Here is a 24,278-nt window from a genome sequence, read left to right as displayed (position 1 = left end):
TCCACATTTGACTGGCAAATTTATACTTGCATTTGGAATGTCGAAATGTTTCAGCAGTATACATTGCAATAGCGTTATCTGAAAACACTTGCATTGTAGAATAGCATTAATAATTGTAGATCTGCACTTAAATGGGAAATCTATTTTCTTTTTCCATCTCCCCTACCTCTCAATCTGTACTCCTACTGTCTAGTCACTCATGGACTGTAGAGAAAAAAAAAAAAAATTTGAAAAGACGACTTATTTTCCATACTCTATTTAAAAATAAATACATACTGGAAAATAGTTTTCGGTCTGTATTTATCTGTAAAATTCAGTAAAGACAAAAAACACATGGAGCCCTAATTATAGATCAGAATTAGTTCTGAAACCTAAATTAGCTTTTTTGTTGGAATATAAAAATAGCAGTGAACACAGAAAAGGAATTTCAAAACCGTGCTAGAAACTTAATTTCTTTAATCTGGATGGCACTTCAAGCATAAAAGTTCATAAAACCTGAACTTACAATCCATCTCAATATGTTGTGGTTCTGCCATCAAACCATAACCAGGGCGAAGAATGTGAATGGGGAGGATGAACAAAAACACTTGTCAACAAGTTCAAGCAATCATACCAGAGGATTTTCTCTCCAGGAAGCCTTCTTTGAAGATCTCCCCCACCCACGCTTGAAGCTCTGGGTCCGTCTGGATGCTCTCGTCACTCTTATAGTAGCAGTCCACAATACCAGAAACATAGCTGAGGGTGAAAAAAAAAGTCAATGGATGCAATACCACATGGAACAATTACCCAACCAAAAGAGATCAAGCTCTACCTCTTACAAGAAAGTAAGAGTTCATCCCATTTATTCAGCACATGTTAATAGGTTAACTGTAGAATTGTTTAGGTGTCTCCTGCAGAGATAAACGCCTGCTAAGTTTAGCAAGCTACCATGTCTGCTCACCTATACATAAAGTAAATGTCTTTTTTTAAGCAGTCTGTTTTCCTCAAATGAAACTTGGTTGCATTTAAAACTAAGTTTTATTTTTTGAAAAGTTTAAAGGTTTGCAGTGTGTTCCATGGACCACTGCTTATTCCAGAACAAACTTTTGTTTACATTCGCAAAGGGGAGACTGCCTCTGCAGGTCCCCTTACTCTGTAAATGGCTTACCACCTCAAGTGGGGAGTATGTCATTTTTCAATGTTGTGCAAATGGATTTCAATCATCTCATATTGATTGGGTATTTAAAAGGGACACGTACAAAACACCCCTCCCACACAGTGAATCAGAATGGGACTGAAAACTCATTTTAGGAGTCATTAAACAATTAGACTCAGAAAATGTGAGTGAGCTCCTATTTAGAGTATTGAGCCAAATGGCTACTTTTTCCCTCCAGCCACTTTAACAAGGACTTACCTCTTATGGGCTTCACTTTCATTGCCTAATAAATCCTTAGGATTGTGGGGTTGAGTGCGCTACTGGGGTGTAAGCGCATCCCTGTGGTGGGCACACTTATGTGGTACTGTGTGTTGCAGCATCACAGTAACTTCCAGAAAATAATCGAATAAAGTTCCAAAACTTTGAGAGTTTTCAAAATTTAATTCACATTTTCATAGGTATGTCTCATATTTTCTTCATATGAATGGATTCACAATCATTGTTATCATCGTCAAACATGAAAAAAGCTCCAATGCATTTCGGACAAACCGTCCTTTTTCAAGGAGCACTGCAACAAAGGATATACGGAAACTGAATCAATATAGAATCTTAAAACAATGATCAAACAAGGTAACTGCACGTGAATACGCGGATCCATGAAAACAACCTCATGCGCCCTTGCAAGAGAGAGGAATGGTTTAATAAAGGGAGGATCACCCATATGTGAAATTGATGAATAAATAGGATGGGGTGATGACCGTGCTCGGGACTCTTAGAATCGGGAGAAATTCAAAGTGGTAAACGTTTGTGCTTAATGGCGTGGTTCAACGAGGGTAAGTCAGACAAAGTAATGGGCGGCTCGATTATTTTATAATTTGATTATTTTCTTGAAGTTACTGTGTTGCTGCAACACACAGTACCACATAAGTGTGCCCACCACAGGGATGCGCTTACACCCCAGTAGCGCACTCAACCCCACAATCCTATTGGACGTACCTGAACAGTTGCGTCACCTGTAAGGAGCACCTTAAATTGATCAACCTTGTTCACCTTTCCAACAAACCCTTGAACTCACCGAAAGCTGTGCGCCGTGCTTAACTTTCTTTGCTTAATAAATCCTTAGCACATCACTAAGTCATCAGTGAGCTTTGATTTATCAACCATTAACCCTTTTTTGACCTGCTCTTACCTGTATTTTGGTAGGTTTGCCAACCTCTGCAAAAAGTTTGGATACCAAATTGCCACCCCTTGGTTTCCATTTGACAAGCTAATGCTTTCTGGGAGTAGTATTTGTGATAAACTGAACTAGACCAGCACAACTAATGACAATGATCTGAAAAATAAAATCAGCGGATCAAATAAACTGTAAAATGGAGTGAGGGGACAACTCTTCCCAAGGTTTCCAGTGTCTTCTCCAGAGCTTTGCTGTTCTCCCCCAAGCTGCGAGAGGCGTTATCAAGGTTTCTTTTACGTTCTGCTAGGTTATCAGGTCAAATCTTTTTTATACATGACTTATTCCTTCTTTTAGATATTTGGTTACTGTGTCTGGTTTGAATTTTGGTACCAATCTGTCAATCACAAATATTCTTTTTCATTTATTAATTACTAAGCTATTCACATTTTACACACAATGCTTCGGATCAAGGCCTTCCATTAAAATCCTAAAAATAAGCAATCACTGAAAGCCACAAAATTACTAGGGACAAAGACATCATGCCTCACCTCTCAATTGCTGACCAGATCTTCAACCCATCATCTCTGTAGTAAAAGTTGGGCACAGACTCAACCTCACGGGATTGGAGGTTGTCCGCAATGCAAATGGAAGTGTAGGTCACGGCCTGCATGTCTCTGGATATAAGCTCATTAAGACCTGCTACTCCTATTGCCGTGCTCTGTGGGTGAAAATTACAGTTTTAGGTTAGATCCATTTTCAAGGCTGCTCCGGACTCTTTTACTCCTGGACCAAAGTCATCACTTTATACATTTTGGATAGTGCCTTCTCTATCTAGGGTGTGTGCCAATGTTTTACGCATGTAGCTTTGGGTGCACAATACGCCACAGAGGTGCTGTTGGAGTATTTGTGCAATTGTTAATACATTCCATAGGACATAAAATCCAGCTGCCTTTGGTTACAGATTGACTGAGTTTGGGTTACAAATGATGTTGTGCATTTGACTGTTTTGGGCATGATTTTGGCTGACAAATGTGTTCCTTGTGAAGTAGTGGCACTGAGGAGCAGTCCAGGTTCTTTAGTAACAAACATTTGGAGTTCTGTCTAATGTGTTTGTGTTGTCTGCCAATGGTGGGTGCGATACACAGCCATATTTAAGCTTTCTATACTTAACTGAGTATACGAGAGAGTCTGAAGTTTAGGGTTTGCACCAGATTCATTTTATAAGTTGTGTTCAGTGCACTATTTTAAGAGACCAATATGGTATGGAAAATGCTCTATTGAATGTTTCAATACCAAAAATATATGGTAGTAAATAAGTGTGATAGCACCATGATGCACATCAATGCCTTGAACTTGGCTATCGTATTTAATGACAATAGCTTCATTCTCTTCCCATTTGTGAAATAACTTGAAGAAAAATATGGGTTGGTGAAGGTCTTTCTCTAGTGATCTTAATGCCCACAATTCTGCAAGTCCCACAGGAAATAGGTTGTGAGAATATCGAAATCAATGGCACACAAGCAGCATTTATGAGTGAGCAAGGGCAATCCAAGAGGCCATAAGCCGGGCAACAGAAGGCATGGGGTGGCACTCTAGGAGTAAGGGCAAGAGTGGCACAATGAGGGCCTGCATGAAGGCTCTTCTGGTCAAAGCGATCTGGTTCCTGCCCAGGTTGGGAGTTATACACCAAAAGGACAGGGGACATAATTGTCTCCAGAACGTGCAAGGTATTTATGGGTTGAACTAGTTTGTCAAGGGTTATGTGGTGTTATTCTATAAATTGAAAAGCAGAAATAAAGTATCCAGCCTCCATGTCATGACTTGTCTTCTCTCGCTTGAGGATTAGCAGCCCTACTCAGATACAGCCTCTGATAAACACATTGAAACAATTCAGGAATTAGTGATAGTTTATGGAAATGTTACTTTACTTCAAGTAGAAGTGCCTAATACAGTGATTAAATCCCAAACCACTGTATGTGCTTCCCCAACTACTGCAAGCAAAGTACTGGAGCGAGAAAGATACTGACAAGGGAAATCCACAAAGCTTATTTTATCAAGTACAAACACTTGTCTACACTCGGGGGCCTGGAGATCAAACAAGAATCCCCCATTCCATATCAGTTATGGGTGATTTGTATTTGTCTGGGGGGGTGGGGGGACTGGAAAGATTCCTTTAGTTTGTTGCTCATAAATATTTGCCAACAAAATACTTTTTGGGGAAAGAAAATAAGTAGCCTTTGTGAAAATGCAGCAGGTGGATGCACTGTAATTATGTTCAATAAGGTCAGGTAAAGAACAGGTCATAAGGTAGTGAAAAAGCTAATCTCATTCCAAGCAGGTTCCATGTATTTATTTCCTGAACTCAGTGCTCCTCTACCATGGGATCATAGCTTTCATTCCATCCACCTCATCTAGCTGTGTCTGGTGGGTCAGTGGACTAATGCATTCACTCCATGGATCTATGTTGGAGTTTAGTCATAGGTTTGAATACTGGATATTCCACTTAGCATTTCACACTTCAAAGTTCGAAGTTCAATAAAATGAGTACCACCGAGTTGAGTAACAAATGTTATTTCAGTGTCAAAAGCCAGAAGAGTGAACATGTGCTTTACAGTGTGACATGCTATGCTTATTAAGTTATTTATCTTAATCACAGACTCTCTTGAATGCCAACAAAACAAGTGGTCTAAAGTAGGAGTTCTAATCTTACCTGATCGAAGGTTCCTCCGGTTCCAATAAGGCGTTCTCTGGCAAGAGCATTAATTTGCAAAGTGTAGCGATGGTGGGGGATCAGGAGCTAAAGAGAGACCAGGTGAGTTATTAGAGAGAATTACAGTGGTGGTTTTAAACAGACCTTCTGTTCTCACTGCCTCTCTTCTATAACATATAGCCATATATATAATGTCCAGTCCGTCAAGAATCAGTCATTCTTGATGTTTTGTACCCAGCAAGGCATGGGCAGCATGACCAATGAGCCTCCATTTATTGAACATGGAATTAACAGTCTCTTTGCACGGTCGGATTTGTCTTTACCTTGTATAGAGGATGAGCCATGGGGAGCTGCCTCAATGTAGAAATGCAGAACACCTCTGCAAAGACGTGCGTATGCAGGAAGTGGGAAAGAGCCTGGTGGGTGGAAAAATTGGAGCTCCTCACCCACATCTTGGCAAGCAACCAGTCCCACTCATTATCGCTCGGCAGGAAGATGGGATTCTCTGAACCCGGAGTCTGATTTAGCTACAGGGGAAGATGCACAAAGACAGTTACTAGACTTACGTGGTTACTGACCAAGCACATGCAGTCATAGCTTAGCTCAAGAGTGAGACAACACATTAGACTTCGAGTTTGCAATGTTCTTGGCATTCTGTTTCAGTAAATATCATGCAAACTTTTTTTTTTACATTACACATTCTTTAATTCGCAGAAATCCCACAGTAAGAAAGTGTCAGCTGACAAATTGTCTGAACCAAATGATAAGACACTAATGTTAAACCAACAGCAAAGTGGGGTAACAGACACTGCTAAAACTAGGTGACTATCCACTCTTCTGGATGAAGTCCAGTGTGGAAAACTTGTACACTAGAGGATACGCAATCTTCTTTCGTTCTTATACAAACTATTTTTTCATAAGGTTTTTTAGACCGTGAGTAGATGGACCTATTCTTCAGCGTACTGTTTGAAATGATCTTTATAAATTAAGCGCAATATATGCAGGAGGGTTCTCTTGAAACATGTTGTACTTCAAGGCAGACACCATAGATAGTTTTTGTAAAAAAAAAAAAAAAAAAATTAAAAAATAGTCTGTTTGTGGCCAATGGTGCACAGAAGTGAATGCGAAGCCCGTGATTTTGCCTAGAGGTAGGAAAAGGAACAAACGGCCTAAGAGTAGGATAGAGGCCATCTAGAAATTGAGAAAGCAAAGGGACAATAAATTGGTCTGGTAAGGAAAGCCACAGCCAGCTTACACAAAAACATCCCATTTATACTGCAAAATACTCCGAGACAGAGCAAAGATGAGAAATAGGTGCGAGTGCTGAAATAGGCTCAGAGGAAAATATATTTACACTGCATATTAGTATGCATACTAGTATTCCGTAAAAGATTTATGCACAGCAATGCATATAAACTGACTATTAGTGGTACAAAATGCAAGACCCTAGAAGAGTGTTTGATTTATAGTGACGTTAAGGGGTGGTTTTCTTTCTTTGCCCAATGACAGTTGAAATGCATGTACTTTTTCTAGTAAAGGCTTTTCTAGAACAGTGCATAGTAAAATCCCAAATAGGTACAGACTAGCTCCATAGTGCAAAACATCCTCCATTGTCATAATGACAAACCTTTAGGATAGTATTGCGGTTGGTTCTAGCAAATATCGATCAAGTAACAGGTGACATTGTCAAAATGCTGATCAATTCATATGAACTATTCACTAATGTCCTAAAATGTCAAAGTTTTAGACAGGCCGGACGGCTCCAATACAAAACCTTACTTGGATTGCTAGGGGTATCATCTCATCCTGGGGCGAGTGGTAGAGAAGACATAAGGGAGCAGCCATGTACTGCTGACGACCATTCAGTATATTTCCAGGAATGCCTTCCAATATCTTAAAATCCACAAGGAAGATCTTTCCTCTCTGCAAACAGGAAACCGTACAGGTGAGCTTGGCATTGGAAAAGTACATACCATCAACAAATTCATCCAATATTTCAAGATGGCATGGTGGTCCGATGATATCACATCGGACCGCTCACCCACCCATGACAACATTCTTGTTCGGATATAACATTAAATAAACCACACACAAAAAAACACTATTAAAACATTTAATAGTGCTTTACTTGAAAAGTAGATCAGGTTTTGTAATTGGGAGCTCTTTATAAAAGGACACTGTATACAGACACATCTAGTAAAAATCCCTTCGGACTCTAGCAATATATTCCATTAAAAAACCTGATTGAAGAAAGCTGCAAAGAAATCTGCCAACACGCAGATTTCTAACATGTATCTCTGGCATTAAATTTACACTATTTAGTGATACATGTGCCAAAGTTACCTTAAATCTCAGAAGCTCTGAAGTTAACTTTGTGCTGCATGCATTCAAGGAGCTTTCATAGGGTGGAAAGTGTTCAGAAGATGGTGCACTTATTGTGGAGTCAGGTCGTGCATCCCATGACTCTGCAAGGGGCTGGGCATCCTTGTGGGCTAAACTGCACCAGTGTTTAAGCAGTTGTGGACACCCAGAGTTGGGCTCTGCTAACTGCACAGAGAATCAAAAAGGGAAGATCCGTGGTTGGAGTATAAATAGGCTGTGGGGTTTTAGGTTTAAAACCTATAATAACTGATAAAACCCCACTGAAAGAAAAATAGCCCTCACCAGTGAAAACATGTATACACTGAAAAAACACCTGCACAACCACAAACTAAATGCCATTCAAAGAAAGGAATAAGAGTGAAAGGACTTTTTTTCTTCCTGAAGGGGCCAATACACTGTAACTTTGTTATACAAGTTAGCAGTAAGAAAGACTGGGCTAACATTATTCTGCTTGAGTTTTGTTGTTTAGGGATGTCACTAAAATATTGTTTCATCTTCCTTTTTTCAGTTTTGTGGTCTTTGGTCTAAAGATGCAGGGTTTAGAAGCATGTTTTAGGTCTTGTTTTTTTTAAAAACTGTAGAGAATCAGGAAATATCAAAATCATTTTATATTTTGGCTGAGTGATTTTCACTTAAAGGTAAAATGGCTGGTTTCATAAGATTTTCTTAATATGTGTCTTCACATTTACCCACCGAGAACGGGTAAAACCCCTCAATACATCGCCCAGTTTCTATTGGGTCAGTATTGATAGTAGGTAAATTTCCAACACCTCAGGCTTTTAACATTCAATGCAAGGTATAGTGACAAGTATATGTATAAAGAGCGCCATCGCCAAGCAACTGGGATAGTGGTGAAAAAAGGGACACCTGACTTGGACAACATGGAATGCAGTGTCACTTGGAAAGAACATTTTTTGCAGAGCATTCCAAGTTCAACAAAGATTGGAGTGATATTGATTGTATTCGCAGTGATTCAGCTGCGTATATGAAAAAGTTGTGATGCCCTGTCAAAATTGATACCCGAGCTGAAGTGATTCCCTGTAGGAGATCCTTGCTTGTTAGATGGTATGCTGAAAGCATCTTTACAATCTTTAGAGTTAATGAGGGATGCTATTGACTATATAGTCCATTCTGGTGCACTGTATTCTTACACAGGAACTAATACACAAATATTTATCACTTGTGCTTTGTGTGGCAAAGAAAGTCATCCCAACTGTATCCCTTTGCTGATGGTTCTCAATCCAAGGGGCTATGAATGCTATATTATCCATGTCACAACCAATACAGAATTTTTGCTGAGTGATGATGACAAAGGCAAGAAATGTGAGGAACCTTGGTCGCATATTGATAGTGATGTGAAAAAAGTACAGTCTACTGCATTATTGGATTTATACAGAAAACATAACTGCTGTAGTGGACATAATAAAAAAAGTGTCTGAAAAAACTCTTTTCTGCCAAGTGCTCAGCATGATTGGTGTACATGTGAAACATCTCCTTGAGAGTAGGCTGGGCGACACCTTTAGTGATTTTGGCACTGCAACATGTTCCATGTTAGAGTACTTGGTAAGCAAAGCAAGGTTGAAGAGCAATACAGTAACATTTATTTTACAATGTATGAGAAATGGCTTGCAATGATGCATAGAAATGTCCCTTCACCACCAATGACATTTGAAGTCCATGAAACCTCACTGTGGTACTCTGTACAAGTTCTATATCCCTTCACTAAAGGGGAATTTCCTTCGTAGTTTCAAAAGTGCAGCTTCATTTTTGACCGCTTCAATATCTGAGGGCATAAGCTCCCAGCTAATATTGCAGAACCTGCCCTGAGAATCGCAGTCTTTAAGTACACCAGTATTGGCATGGAAAGCTATGTCAGTGGCCAGAGTTAACAAATTGTGTACTGTCTGTTTTTGGGGTTGCCCGTCTCAAGTGCCAATGTTGAGAGGGCCTTTTCACAGAAGTTTACATGCGAAGGAAACAGCAAGCGCATATGACCAAAGACTCACTGAAGTAGTATTGTATGGTGTACTACCATAAGTTTAATTTGCAAAAATCTATTTAGACTTCATATACACTATACCTACACTGTCTATATGCCATGTTCTATCAGTGTAGAAAGCAAGCAAGAATAAAAGCAAAGTGTTCCATAAACACCGGAAAAACACTGTTTTTAGTGGCGCAAAAATGTGAAACCACTAACAACTGTTTGAGGTATTGAAATCACTTGAAAAAAATTGAACACCCCACCAGAATTTACTAAAAATAGAAACTGAAAACAGGAAAGCCTAAGTATAAAGCTCTACATCTTAGGAAAAGTCTCAAGCTTGGGGTTCTTCACTTGTCTAGTGGACAACAAGGACAAAAAGGGGGTGGCAACGCCGGATTCAAGTCCCTTCCCGTGATTCTGGTCTGTCCAGAGCTTATTGCCAAAGGCTTCCAATTAAAGATAAAGGGGTCTGTTCCAGTTTAAATCAGATATAAAGGACGCATTGACAAGAAATGGAGGCATCACAACACATTCATTCCCTTCTTGTGTGGCGTGCAACACCCACTTGCTACTATTGCCTCTAAATTTTGCTCTTTTAGTCATATCCTATTGGATTTTCTTCTGAAAGTCTTTGCTTGGCTCTTTTTCTATGTTCAGATATGAGTGAGTTCGGTACTTTGCTTACCTACTTCCGCTTAAGCCCACATTTTTAGGTAAGAGCATCAATGTGCCATGAACGTTTTTTGCCCTTTGTGGCTCTCTTCCCTAACTCCTCAAATGGCACCGGTTTAAGAAGACACTTGACACCTTTTGCAAGTTCTAACAAGTGCAGGGTAGAACACTGGCTACTAGGAAGAGACACTTTCCTCAGGCATTCATGATTGAAATTTGATAGACCTTACCAGAGTCGTATGGGTCTCAAGCTAGCGTCTCAATAGTATACGTTATCTCCGGTCTGGACAAACATCTCACAACCCAGCACGTAAGGCAAAGCGAACGGTTACCTGAAAGTATCTCATAGCGGGGGGGGCACACTTGGAAGTTACGGTATGCCATACATAAAACAGCAGGTTGCAAGACTTGCCCAGGCCAGTGATAGTCCTTACTGCAGAAAAGTATGCTTGACACATACAAGGGCCTGCTCACAATCTTCCAACACGTATTTCCTTGCAATGAAAGAGCGCTAAGGTTCACCACTGAGAGTACGCAGCAGATTAACCATTGTGGCAGTGGGCACCCGAGGCACTTGCTGCAAGACTTATAGGGGTTGACTTAAGAGTTCACAAGCTAGGTTGTTGAGTCATGAGGTGACTGACAGTGAACAGACTGAAATGTGTCAGCCATACGTAATGTGGAGTCCATGATGGGAGGCTAAAGAGGGAAGTAACTGAAGTTCCCAATAAATACTTGAAGGGTTCTATTGTGTTTTTTTCTAGGAACCTAAATCAATATTTTTATTTTATGCCTTTATCTGGTTATAATCAATAATATCCCCATAAACGCATAAGAATCAAATCCATATTAAGTCTTAGCCCATGCAGTCACATTCAGCAAAGCTACTTCCCCGGACTCCTAGAAAGCACAACGAGTTCTCTAAACAAACCAAACCTCCAGCAACCTGGGAAATCCCCTTTTTTTATTTCATCCTAGAACTCCTGCGAAGCACGGCAAGAACGGCCAGTTGTTAGTGACATCTTTATTGACGTCTTGTGTCCAAACCTTACGTCAAACCCGGCACCTTTCAGGTATAAATATACCAACTTTGCCTTAAGCAAACACACGGTGGTGGTTTTAGAGCAGTTATCTACTTTGCCCGAGAGCCCAGCTGATGCGAGAGCCCAGGGACACTGCCCCTCTTTAACGTGCTGAGAAAGACGCTGTCTTTTTCTCCAGCCGAGAAAATCCAGCTCTGGGGTTTCCAGCCTACCCTTGCGGGTTGCTGGGATATCAAGTCCTGACAGAGATACCAGACCTCCTGCTTTCTAATACAAAGGTACGGAGCCGACTAAACCCTTAAAGAGAATTCTTGAGTCAGATTCTTGGCAAAACAAACTTAACTTAAACTGCTACTTACTTACTCCTTCCCACGTATTAGGTTTAGGTCAGGTACACCGGGGTAGGCGTATTTTAGGAGCACCAGTTGAGTATGTTAGTCAATGTATATATAGATTTTATCCATTTTAAGTATCTTATGGCTAAGAAACCATATCAATGCTTTTACAGTATTATTTCATAATACTCCTTTTACTGTATGCACTTTACTTTAAGTATTACAATTGTGGCAATTAATTTTTCTTGCAGGAGAAGGAAGACTGCTCAATAAATTATACCTTATTATTGAAAACGCCCGTCTCTCTTCTCTGCACTCTGGTGAATCTAAGTACGCACAATTGACTGAGTGAAATAGCGGTCTATTGTTTTCACACGACTAGAGATACACTCTTATTCTGAGGGAGCAAAGTTGTCATGTTATATGGTTGTCAGAAGCGAATCCCTTCTTGTTTATCCAGGGAGGTTAAACTCCTCCTCGTTTATTCGAGAAAGTTTCTAGTGACCTCTGAGCTAGCTGGCAAAACTTTAAGTCTAATATAGTCAGTAGAGACCTAGTCGACCTCAGTGCTACGTCTACACTGCTGAATATATTATTCCAATGCGCAGAGCCTATTGGGAATATAGGAACTACACTACAGTTCATTGCTACGTGCATAAACAATGAGAATCAAACTGAATAGAGTGTGTTCCCTACAATGGTGGGGAGCGCTCAGTGTTTGTAAAATACCCCTCACACACCAAAAGGACCCTTGGTGTCATGCTTCATCATTGGAGCACTTACTTAAATAAGTTCCAATTAGCGTTTTAATTACCGGATCTAGTTGCGTGCCTATATTTGGGTGATCCGGTTGTGGTTTCGGCTATTGGTCAATAGGCTCCCTTAACGTAAAAGGCGCTTTTTTTCCTTTCCAGGTTTTGCGATTAGCAGAAACCATCGATATTCATGCAGTTACAAAAATGGCAACCAGGTCATATGTCAGGCGCACAGCTGGAGGTAAAACAGTATGAGATAAATTGTAATAGTCGTGAACTCCGAGAGGAAGGGACCGGTTACCATACAATCCCCAGAAAACCCTTAACAATCCAGAGTTTTGTCATGCAACACCACTGGTTTCGACCTGAGCTCCACACAAATAAACAATGCAATCTATACAAAACGTATAGAGAGCAGTTCCAAACAAGTGCAGAAGTAATGTCGGATAGGTACATGTACTCGTGTATCTGGTATGAGGACGAGTTACGATCGATGTAGAGTTTGAAGATGTGATATATTGAGGAGTCAAATATACGGATTAAATTAGACGTTTTCAGACCTGTTTCTGACTCTGAATATTACTATTAACAGTCCAGGGAAGGACTAAATAAAATGTAAGCCCTGAAGAAGTCATTTGATGCAATAATAAGCATCTGACGAAACGTGTTGGCTGTGAAAGGATTTATTTTGAAGAATGAATATTTAAGAAAGTGACTACAAAAGAACGTATTTTTGGAAAACTACCATTAAAATACATTGGACAATCATAACGTTTTGGATTTGTGGATCACTTTACTTCAGTGGATTTTTTCTCAACAAAGACATTACTTCTGCACTTGTTTGGAACTGCTCAATAAGTTTTGTATAGATTGCATTGTTTTTTATTTGTGTGGAGCACAGGGAGAAACCAGAGGCATCGATATTCATGATGTAGGTACATTTTAGCCAGCATTACACTTCACTTTTCTGTAATATAAACAGATTTTTTGAGTAGATAATAAGGTGGGGATTTGTGCACCCCGTCCTGAAGAAGGAGTTCACACTCCAAAACATGTTGACGCACAGGAGGTGATGCACATTATACTGCATAAACACCTCCAATCTCACTAGAACAGTACCAGCCCGGGGGCGCATAAAAAAAAAATGTTGTGTACCCCACGAGCCAGGTCCTTTTAATGATCACTCACTTTATAACCCCACCACTCATGCACATTATTTTTAAAACCCTCACACGCACCACACAGATATTTAAGTAAGTGCTCCCGCGTAGTCGTAGGACGCCGCATCCCGTAGAGGGGTGCGAAGACCCCAATGATGAAGCATGACACCAAGGGTCCTTTTGGTGTGTGAGGGGTATTTTACATATACTGAGTGCTCTCCACCATTGTAGGGAACACCCTCTATTCACAGTTGGATTCTCATTTTTTATGCATATACAGATAGGGAGAACAAATCCATACGATAACTCTCTCTCTCCCTCTTTTGTTACTTTTAGGGTTTATTGCTACTACACAAACTGGCGACCTAATATTTTATGGACTATATAGAGCAATGTTGTATAAGGTCTACCCGCTAGTGATTTAGTGAATTACCATAACCCTAGCAAAATCCACGTCCTCTCAAAAGTACAACACAATTTTGGAGAATAACTATAAATGATATATTACAAGCCCTTGTTCTACAACTTAGGAAGATAGCAGGGGAGATCCATGGCAAAGAGCCTCTCTGCTCATCATAACTCCTCCCACCAGGTCATACCTTCCAAACTATAGTTCAGATTAAAAGGTAAAGGTAAACACACGCCTTTCAGTTCCCAATCCTCTGAGGTCTGAATTTGCAAATGGATGAAACCAATGGCGTAATTACCTTTGGACTTCAAGTAGTCAAAAGAAGGCCGGAGGCATAATGCCATACTCCCACTTTCAAGAGATTGGTGAGACAGAAGGCAGCAGTGAGCATCCTATCCTTTCTCACATGAAGGGAATCAGTCACAAGATTTTCAGGCATCAAACTGGAGGCAGGGTAAAACTTAAGGGGCTAAAGCTCATGATTTTTACTGCACTGAGGGAGAGTGAAGTATGTGGTCCATTCCCAAATTTTCTCTGCTGCTTTCCAGAAAGCCCAGCCAAGAAAGCAGATCAGCACAAGGATAAATCTGGTTTAACTGAAGGCAGGACTTGTTCTACCCAGTATTTTCATATACTGCAAGAAATTTGCATTCAAAGACTACTTCCAGAGTTTTCTGATCGCCTCACTACCTTGTACATCTGACATGCCCACACCACCCACATAGGGGGAACTAAACTGCTCAGAAAATAAAAGCTCAAAAAACAAAAATCCCCACTCAAGATGCACAATATGGTAATGTGCCACCCAACCACTGCATAGGCCACAACCACGACCTTATCTAAACATCACCAACAATCCAATGAAAACCATTTATGCTCTTGGACTGGACCGACCACTTTGAGCAGGGAGATGGCGATGACCATGTACTACTTTTAAATCAAGATCAGCACAAAGGAGATCAAAACTTCATATCCTGCGAGCATTTATCCATGATCAACCTAAAGCTTGAATACATTTTTCACCCCATCCCCTTCACATCCAATGCCAACACCATTCTAAACAAGGTCAACATTGTTTTGGAAAACGTTGTGAACATCCACACTCCAATTACAACATACAAGTGCATGCCAAAGTCTTCAGCACCTGGCATTCTGAAGACTTTGCTGACAACCCATTTGCAAACAGAAAAGAAAATAGAAGATAAACAGAACCTCTGAGGACCTCTGGATGCGGAGGTCCCTTTTTGTAACATACATATAGCTCATCACATCAGTCAAAACAAAGTACTATGCCAACCTAATCAACGTAGTGACCAACAGAACAAGAAAGCTCTGGAAGACCAGTATTCCAGGAACCCCCTGCTGGACTCCGATATTCCTCACAAAAAAGTGCAGTGCCATCAATGTGTCAAAATGATGCACTGATAGATTTTATGGATTTCACTAATACAAAGCATGCTTCATCATGTACACCAATCTCTTTCTAAAGAATCACGCAGTAGTCCGCCTTCACTGCCTTAACTCTTCTAGATCGAACTGATCGGCTGGACTACCCCAAAGCTACTTCTTAAGAGGTCTGATAATCCTTCAAATCTCTGGGCATGGTCTTCCCCCTACTTACCAATGTGAATGCTTCCTTTAATCAAGGAATCTTCTCAGAAGCTGAAGACTGGCTAGATCCTCCCACTCCTAAACAAACCTACACTAGACAGATGACCTCGCCAACTATTGGCCCACTCACCTACCATTCATCAGCAACATCACTGAAAAAGTAGATTATGCTCAACTCCACAATCATTAATTACAACTATCTCCTGCACAACTACCAATCTGGCTTCAGATCACGCCGTCGCATGGATACTACCAGGCACACCTTACACATTGTAGACCTTGCCCTCTTGAACACAGATGGATGAACAATGTCTCCTGACCTCTCAGCTGCCTTCAACACAGTTGACCAGCTCACTCACACACCCTTGGGCTGTGAATGGGGTTCACTGGCAAGGTCCTTCACTGGTTCTCTACCCACCTTTCAAAACACCAGTTTGGTAACATGGGCACCTCCAGGTCTCATAAGATCCCCACCACAGGCTGGTCCTGTTCTCCTTTGCTGTAATGTCCCTCAGCGCTCCAGTTGTCTACGAAAGTATAATGCTAGCAGTTGTTCTTCTGTTTATTTGGTATTTCTCAACACATAAGAGATCGACAAAGGGACGTTTCCTCTACTTGGATGCACTTTAGAATAACCACTACAAGAATTGTTTTGAGCCTCTCCGCTATACAACACGACTGTGCTGGACATCCATATTTTGAGATGAAGGCTGCTCGTGGTCTAGATATAGACGGCTCTAATCTTGGATACAATACAACACTGGACGGGGAAAAGCCTACTAGCAAGGAATCCTTGGACTAGTGCCCTGAAGAAGTCCTGCACTAGGACGAAATGTGTTGGCTGTTCTGTATGTAGAGTCATATATATTTGACTCATCTACTGGAAATGAAAATGGAATAAAAAAAATATTGTTGAACATCTTGACTGGATATGGACTCTCGCATTGTTCTTTTGGAATAAGTTCTGTTGTGTGGTGCGCCTGTGTTTGTATCGCTAGGTTCCAAAGGGAACAAGCATTGTGATGGTGGGTGCTACTCAGTGTGCACTCAGACCCCAGCAAGTATAAGGGGGGAACATTGGAGGGACAACAGGTTAAGTGCTGGTAATTAGAAGGTTCCATTGTCAGTTCTAATTGTTTATGCAGTTTGGTGCTCTACTCTGACAACAGCATCAAGATTTACTAATATTTGGCTAGGTACATACTAGAGAAATAACATCCATAAAGTTTGGAGTGTACATGGGGAAATAGAACCCGTCCTCACACTTAGGTAGGTGTTTGATCAAGCTAGATGGTGCAGAGGACTGGCACAGTACTACAGAGTATGTTCTGTCACTGGACGAATACCAGAGTATTGATAAACACTTTTTTAAAGAGCTGGTATTTTTCAGGCTGAATGGAAGCAGGTCACAGGATTAAAAGGGCTTTTCAAGCTACTGCTACAGGATTGCTCACAGACAATGGACCGAAACGGATGCAGAGCAGGTCACCTTCAGTGCTTTGATGGGGCAAAAGGGCAGACTTATCAGACACGTGATAGCAGTCACTAAACAACATTAAAGGCTGCCTCTGAAACAAGTCAAATACACGCTTCAAGTGCACCCTCCTAGGCCGGTCATTGTGCAACCTAGTAGTGTCCATTTGTACTGAAACAGACTCCTTTGTCAGTAATAAAGGCATGGTATGCATTACTTGTGTTTAGGCTAGGAGAGATTGCAACATGGGCCAATCAAGGTCAATGGGCATAAGCATGAGGTACATTTATGGTTTCTTCCATTTAGTAATTCAAAACGTTTATATATCAAAATATCACATTCACGCACTTCATATAGAATGAAAATGCAAGTAATGTTAAGCTTCTATTCTAAAAGCACTTGTTTATCGCATAGCTACCTGTGGGCATCTCAGCTCTGGTAGTGCGGCAGAGACATTCATTCAGCTTTAGGAGGAGTTTACGGGGACACATTATGGAAAAGCCAGGTTTTTAGGGATTTCTAGAACAAAAGTTCCTTTTTTTACTGAATGAAGAGATATCGAGAGACTGTTATGAGAAGGTGCGCCCTCCATATGTTACTCTTGATGACAATAATCTTAGTCATCTCTGGGTAGGGACCAAGAGAGGGCGATGCAGAACCCAGACTCTGGGAAAGAAAACATTAATTGCATAAGATATTGAGATCCAGAAACAGAGGACAATATCTGAAAAAGATCTTATATATTGAAGAGTGGGATTCATAGCAGAGCCCTGAAAAACTCCACATTTAAGAGGGAAATTGGCCAATGTGCAACCCCCCCTCAAAGGTCTGGGAAGTCCTGTCTTTTAGGAAAGACTGGAGCCAAGCTGGAGCATGTCCAGCAAAAAGATGGAAGGCAATATGGTGAATATTTTGCATATCATTCCCAAACAAGCAGTGGTCCACATAGTGAAACTCACATTACAAATGAAAACAAACATTACCTAGAATGAGGTGGTCATCTTTGAACTATAGTAAAATATGGCAACAGAATGATGTGCTGTTAATAAGATACTCTGCATGGCAACTGAATGTGGGAGTCGATATATGGACAGGAAGCTCTTTATAACACGTTTGGCTGGTCTGGCACCCAGATTTTTCAGTGCTCCAATTACAATTTTGGGCTATTCAAAAGTACATTTTAAACTTAAATTCTGAGCTAGTTATTCAGCTGCAGAAAGATGAAACAGAGTAACCTGGCCATTATAACCTTAGACTGATACTCAAGGCCAGGGCATTTATAGACAGCAAGCTCTATTTTGGCTAAACATCTTTCCAGTGCTATGATTAGCATGATCAACAAACCCAACAAGGTTGGAACACAACTATAACCCTAACTTATCAGGCTGAACTCTTCACAAAGGGCACCGGGACACACACACACACACACACACACAGGCAGAGGGGGGGAGACACACACAGGGAGAGGGGGGACACACAGGGACAGGGGGGGGGACACACAGGGACAGGGGGGGGACACACAGGGACAGGGGGGGGGACACACAGGGACAGGGGGGGGGGGACACACAGGGACAGGGGGGGGGGGGACACACAGGGACAGGGGGGGGGGACACACAGGGACAGGGACAGGGACACACACACACACACACACCTCTCCAGTCTCCAATATAAATTTAGACGTGCTGAGCCAATACAACCTAAACTGAGCACATCTTCAGCCCAAATGCACAACAAAACCCTTCCCACAATAGTAAATCACTCACCCAGACCTCTCAAACCATTCAGAATGGCTCTGGCCTCCAAACGCTGCTGGTCAAAACTCTACTAGACTACACCAATGATATCTGCACCCTAAACAAACACTAATTAACACCAACACTACAAATGCTGGTCTGGTCTCAATAGAAAAGAACGCAACATACTCAAATTACCAACACATATACAGAGATATGAGGTATAAAGACTAACATAGGCTACATCTCCCGACAAAGCCTGGTATTTGTTTGCTGTACACAATGCATATTTGAGATAATGAACTTAATACATCATTAAAGGCACGAGAGATGTAAAGGATAGATTAGACAGTGAAAAAAATTTGAGAACCGAGATCGTCCTCTTGGCAGAGGGCAATCCTACATTACATGAGGTTTAAGAGCCAGTAACAATAGCTTTTGAAGACCGTTACACAGTCAAGCCACACCTAAAAACAAAAAGAGCTGGTGGAGACTCAAGCTGATTCCACTATATACACACCAGTTTGCAGGCATTTGGAAACAAAGATCAAATGTGCATACCTGCAACTCCGCTGTAAGGTTGGTCTTTGGCCCCAAGATGCTTGCCACCATGCTGTCTGTCACTGGGAAGTTGTCTGGGATTTTGTTGCACTTCTTGATCATCATTGGATCCACGCTATTGAGGAACTGGTACCCAAAAAATGCATCTTCTCTCCAGTGTTCGGACACATACTCTATGCGACAGAGCACAGTAATGTGAATAAGAATACAGTCTACGAAATATTTTCTATTTGTGAGTGCTATTATCCTTAAGAGGATAGGTTCTTCTCACATACTTCTCTCCAGAATATGCTGCCCTACTTTAGTATTGGTCCATTTAGAGCTTTTTTTCCAGTGAGTGTTTTTTGCATTTGATGAAATTGGAAATTAGCAGGTCTAAGGTTTTTTATTAGACATGGTAATATAAATGGAGCGAAATTCATTTATTCTTAACACCGGGAGCACAGAGCATTAACGGGTGTGGAGAGACTCTGAACCTGCCTACCACAATTTTCCGCTAACAGCACGTGATGGGTTAAGCATGCACACGCCAACTCAAGGAAGAAAGGGGAAGGATGAGCAAAGAAGAGGAGGCAGCTGAGTTGAAGCTGGACTATCAGGGGACCACAAATAACATGCCTGTAGGGCTCCAGGATGTACGGGCATCAGCACCTGGGAATATGGGAAGTTTGGGAGGGAAAGCAGAGTGCTACGCACCCTCCCCTCAGCAGGAAGCACTTCCATGATGGGGGAAAATCCATGATCAGGACTGGCGCTGCATCCTTTTAAAGTTACCAAATCCAGGAGAAGGACTTGACCCCACCCCCTTAAAAGCCTAAAAGACTAGGAACGGGGGATCAGCAGACTGCTCCAAATGAAAGATGTGTGGGGGCAGCGACATCTCACAAAGGATTAGGGCTTCATCCCAAGGAAGGAAATAAGGATTAAAAGGTGGGATTTCAATGGGGGTCAGTCTGAAAGGAATCGGATTTAGTTTGCTGATTGGCCTTCCACAGGCTTGGAAAGCCCGTCTGCCATTCGGAACCCGCCAACAGTAGCAAGAGGTTAGATTGTAAAGTATTGTACAGTAAGCCGCATCTGTGGGAACATTTGGTAAGTAATCAGGTGGAAGACAGTGGGAACAGTCGCCTCAGTATCAACGGTGTGTTCAAGAGGGAAGCAATAATGCTGCCAACTGAGTGCATCTCCAAGGAGGAGGAGATGTGTTTCATCCAGAGTTGCCAGCTCTTGGACCTTGGAAGCAGGTTCAATTCCCACTGTCTGCTCAATATCCTGTGAAAATAGTTTAACCTCCTTGTGGCTAATAAAAGGCATCAGACCTTGGGTAATATAATTGGTGCTTGTTTAACACCTTGGGTGCTATGGGTTTTCCCACTGGCTGCTGAAGATCCTTGATACCCATTGTTCATGACAAAGCCAGCTAGTCATAAGCACAGCGCAGGTAATGCCCATGGCGAGCTGGCTTTGTCATTAGCGCTGAAGAAAAGGAGCCTAAAGCTCCTGGAACAGGTAGCACTATATAAAACTGCAACAACAAAAAACAAAACAAAAAGCTTATATTTCTCAGAAACACACAGACAGTGGTGCTCCCGGTTGCCCAGTACTCTCAAACTCTACGGCTATTTCTGAGGTTAAGCGAAACTGAAGTTTGACAAAGGTACTCCAATTTTAATGCATTGTAATTGGTTACCCAGGTGTTTAAATTACATGGCTGGCCCATAATCCGTGATGTGCAAGTCATAGGCCAAGCTCACCCATTCCTCTATCTACAATCAAAGACTCTGTCCTACGAGCAGGAAAAGGAGGCAACTACGGTAAATTACGAATAGATAACAAGCCCGTCAGCCAGATAAAATATTCATAAATCTAAGTGTTCGGTATATGGCAATCCTTAAACTGAATTGTAAAAAGTGCTGCAATGCCAGTCAACCATCAGAAGTCAGACTGCTTAAAGTGAGCTAGACACACAACGTACACACTGCCTCGTCAACGGAAATTTCTTACCAGAAGTAGGAGTTTTATGGGTCCATAAAACCCTCTTGAGGTCTTCAAGTGACTTCCAGGATTCCTGACGTCCAAAAAATCCTTCCAGTTTGATTTCTAGCGTTCTAGGAGAATGAGAGAAGATGGCTTTACTAAGAAACCTCACATTACCATAAGTATAATGCATAATGGAAAGGGTATTTGAACATAGTATTCTGTGGTTTATCAAAAGATGGATTCTGACAAACATGAACGGTGTCACTATTTGGATTGGGTCAAAGCAGTAAAAAAAAATTAGAGCAGCTTTGAAAGGTAACTACTAGAATAAAGGAGGAATAAGTCTATATGAAATACTTTTCCAAACTTTTGAAAAAATTTAAGATGCAAACATTTTCTAATGCTAGAATACTTAAAGAACAAAATGGCGTGACAAAAACTGCAAGGTTGGGGCAGTGGGTTAGGAGTCAGAAGAAGCAAGTTATTTAACTAAAGATTGATGTGTCTCCCGGCCACAACCCCCCATGTTTCAGTGGTTGGTAAGTAAGTTCAGGCTCGAGTTTATATGCACCAAACCAATATTTAAAGATTCATCTATTGGAGTTAAATAGAGACCGGGTGCATGCAGATAATGAAAGAATGCTTGTGCATAACATGCACCCATCATAACTGAACGCTTAGATGGCAAACACTGGAGGGAATATTAGACATATGAAGACCGAATTAGATTAGAAATACCACAGAATATTTTTTCCCCTCATTCCAGTGGATGCAGGACGGGGTTCATTTTAAATGAAGCTCAACAAAATGGCTGCCCATTCGTACTAGGGTTCTTAAAGCAGGAACTTAATTCTTTGTGAACACTGGGCAGTCCATGGTAGCAGCTGGAGTAAAAAATCACGACATCTTAAAGAAAACCTTGAGTCATGCAGGATTTCAATTGGAAGAGGCCACTATTGCGGTCTTAGAAGACCAATTGCTATAGTGAGTATGGCTCCCTTTGAAGCATCAACGTATATTTGTTGGGATCACCATAACACTTAATACTTACGAAGCAGTCTGCGTGTGGGCAAAATTTAGCGATTTGGTGATGGAGTATTTAACATTCGAGTCTAGTTCTGTGACATTACCCACATCGATGCATCTTGGAAAGGCTTTGTGGTACACTCTCCACCTGGCAGAGATCAAAGTAGAGAGAGAAAAGACAGGAGAAGAGGGTCAATGAATACTTCAGTCTGAAAAGGGTTCTAGAAACCGGCAAAATGTCTGCCATTTGTATTACATTGTTATTCAATGAACAATCACAGGTAACAAAGACATTAAACCATGCGTGTGAGTGAAGGCATGGGCAGTGTGTTGGGCAGAGGCGGGGTCCCTGGTCTAGTCTAAGATCCCTAGGTTTGGAACTAGCACCCCAACCATTTTGCAAGCCTTCCCTACTCTTCCTTGTTCAAGTTTGTTTTATACGCAGCGCAGTATGTCCTCTCTTTGTTAACTTCTGGACCTTAAGCGCCTCTTCTTGAAGCAGAACCATAAAGGCTTGCCTTGAATAAAACCCTCAACTGTTCTTTGATAGACCTCCTACGGGGTGATCAGCAACCATTCAGCTTCTGTTGCTGACCCATCACATTTGTTTACATTAGGTGGTGTTTTCTTTGAGTAATAGATCACTGTATTGGCTCTCCAAGTGGTTACTCCTGGAGAACGACATTTGCCTGCATGTCCCTCTTGTGTGAGAGACTTGTGAATTCCATTGAGGTAGCCTCCTTAGTCTCTGCAAACAAGACTCCTCCTCCTGTTGACACTAGCTCCAAAAGTTGCAGGACATCTATGCTTGTGAAACAAGTTTGACATATTGGCAGGTGAAATGCAGCATATATACAGAGGCAGCATTTTTGTAGGCGTTCATGTTGCAGTAGTGAGTTATATGGTGTAGTATGATAGCATCAGATTAAATCACCCAATGAGTGATGTGGTGCGATACATAGCATGACATTCAGAGACGTGTTATGTATTGCGCAGTGGGATATGGTGTGGTCTAGTATGATGCGAGGATAAACAGTGATGTATTTATTGGACACGCTTGGAAAGTGAGGACATACAGCATGTACTATGATGTGGTAACGTATGAAATTGATTTTAGTGCTATGATGTGGTACAGTTGTTTAAGATGGGATGCAGAATTTGGGGCGTTAGTGATGCATAGTATCTGGTGCGGTGGTTTGTTGTGGAGTGGTTGTGTGATGTAAGGACAATGTGGAATGATCTGGCACAGGGCTGAATGTTGCGAGTCAGGCTCTCTACTACCCCCTCAGTCAACAGGTCAAAGTGAGACGGCCAATTCCAGCACCCTCCCGGAAGACCTATAGCCACACTGGTTTTATGCACAGTGAGACAAATGTTTAAGATTGAGTTCCAGAACTCTACACAAAAGGGATAGGAAATAAAATTAGCCCCCTAAAACCTGCCATAATGGACAGATGGTCCAGCTAATACACCAGAATTTATACCAAGCTACCAGAGTCAGCAGTAGCTAGACTGGAATCACCTTTGGTATATGCATTTGGCAAGCAAATATACAAGGATATGAAAATGTTGGCAACGTTATGTTTAACATCATTGAGTATCCACAAATCACTGTATCATAACCCCGATTTAACCCCTTCGCTGCATCGGCTATTCCGCCGCAGCGCTAAGGGGGTGGGGCGGCCGCGCAGTAGCTCCATACTAGTGACGGAACCGCTCCGTCACGGCTCGCGGGTGAGCTGTGCTTGTGACGGAACGGTTCCGTCACGAACCCGCCCGCCCATTAAAGCGTCAGCGCAGGCGCGAAATCAGCGCCGCGCAGGCCGTGACGGAACCGTTCCGTCACAAGCACAGCTCACCCATGGCTTGAGACGGAGCGGTTCTGTCACAAGCATGGGAGGGGTTAAAAGCTGCTAACTTAGACTTCTGATTAAGTTAATCCCTTCATTTTGTGTCCACTTCTACCTTCATATCTGGTGAGATGGCCCAGTATCCCTGTCATTATGAAAGTTGTGTTAAGGTGCTGTACAACATGGTCCTTGTGGTGGTGGATGATGTAATGTGGTTATGAACAGGGTGGTGTAGGGAAGAGGGGTGTACTATGGAAGAGGGGTGTACTACAGTGAGATGT

At 41.7% G+C, this 24,278-nt stretch overlaps 1 protein-coding gene across 2 annotated transcripts in view; it reads right to left on the bottom strand.

Moving 5' to 3' along the window:
- LOC147678107 (hydroperoxide isomerase ALOXE3-like) overlaps positions 1 to 24,278 on the bottom strand; it is a 77,071-nt gene that overhangs the window by 22,529 nt on the left and 30,264 nt on the right. For both annotated transcript variants that reach the window (XM_086945965.1, XM_086945966.1), the window contains exons 4-11: positions 22,173 to 22,295; positions 21,146 to 21,249; positions 19,142 to 19,314; positions 6,799 to 6,942; positions 5,343 to 5,546; positions 5,020 to 5,106; positions 2,858 to 3,027; positions 614 to 735 (exon numbers count right to left, since the gene is read on the bottom strand). In XM_086945965.1, coding sequence (XP_086802091.1) covers positions 614 to 735; positions 2,858 to 3,027; positions 5,020 to 5,106; positions 5,343 to 5,546; positions 6,799 to 6,942; positions 19,142 to 19,314; positions 21,146 to 21,249; positions 22,173 to 22,295 — 1,127 coding nt within the window. The remainder of the gene's footprint in view (positions 1 to 613; positions 736 to 2,857; positions 3,028 to 5,019; positions 5,107 to 5,342; positions 5,547 to 6,798; positions 6,943 to 19,141; positions 19,315 to 21,145; positions 21,250 to 22,172; positions 22,296 to 24,278) is intronic.

The sequence above is a fragment of the Lissotriton vulgaris genome, chromosome 12 (assembly GCF_964263255.1).
Source record: "Lissotriton vulgaris chromosome 12, aLisVul1.2, whole genome shotgun sequence".
Taxonomy (NCBI): Eukaryota; Metazoa; Chordata; class Amphibia; order Caudata; family Salamandridae; genus Lissotriton; species Lissotriton vulgaris.
Note: the sequence above shows the minus strand (reverse complement) of the source record. Positions and strands in the feature narration are given on the sequence as shown.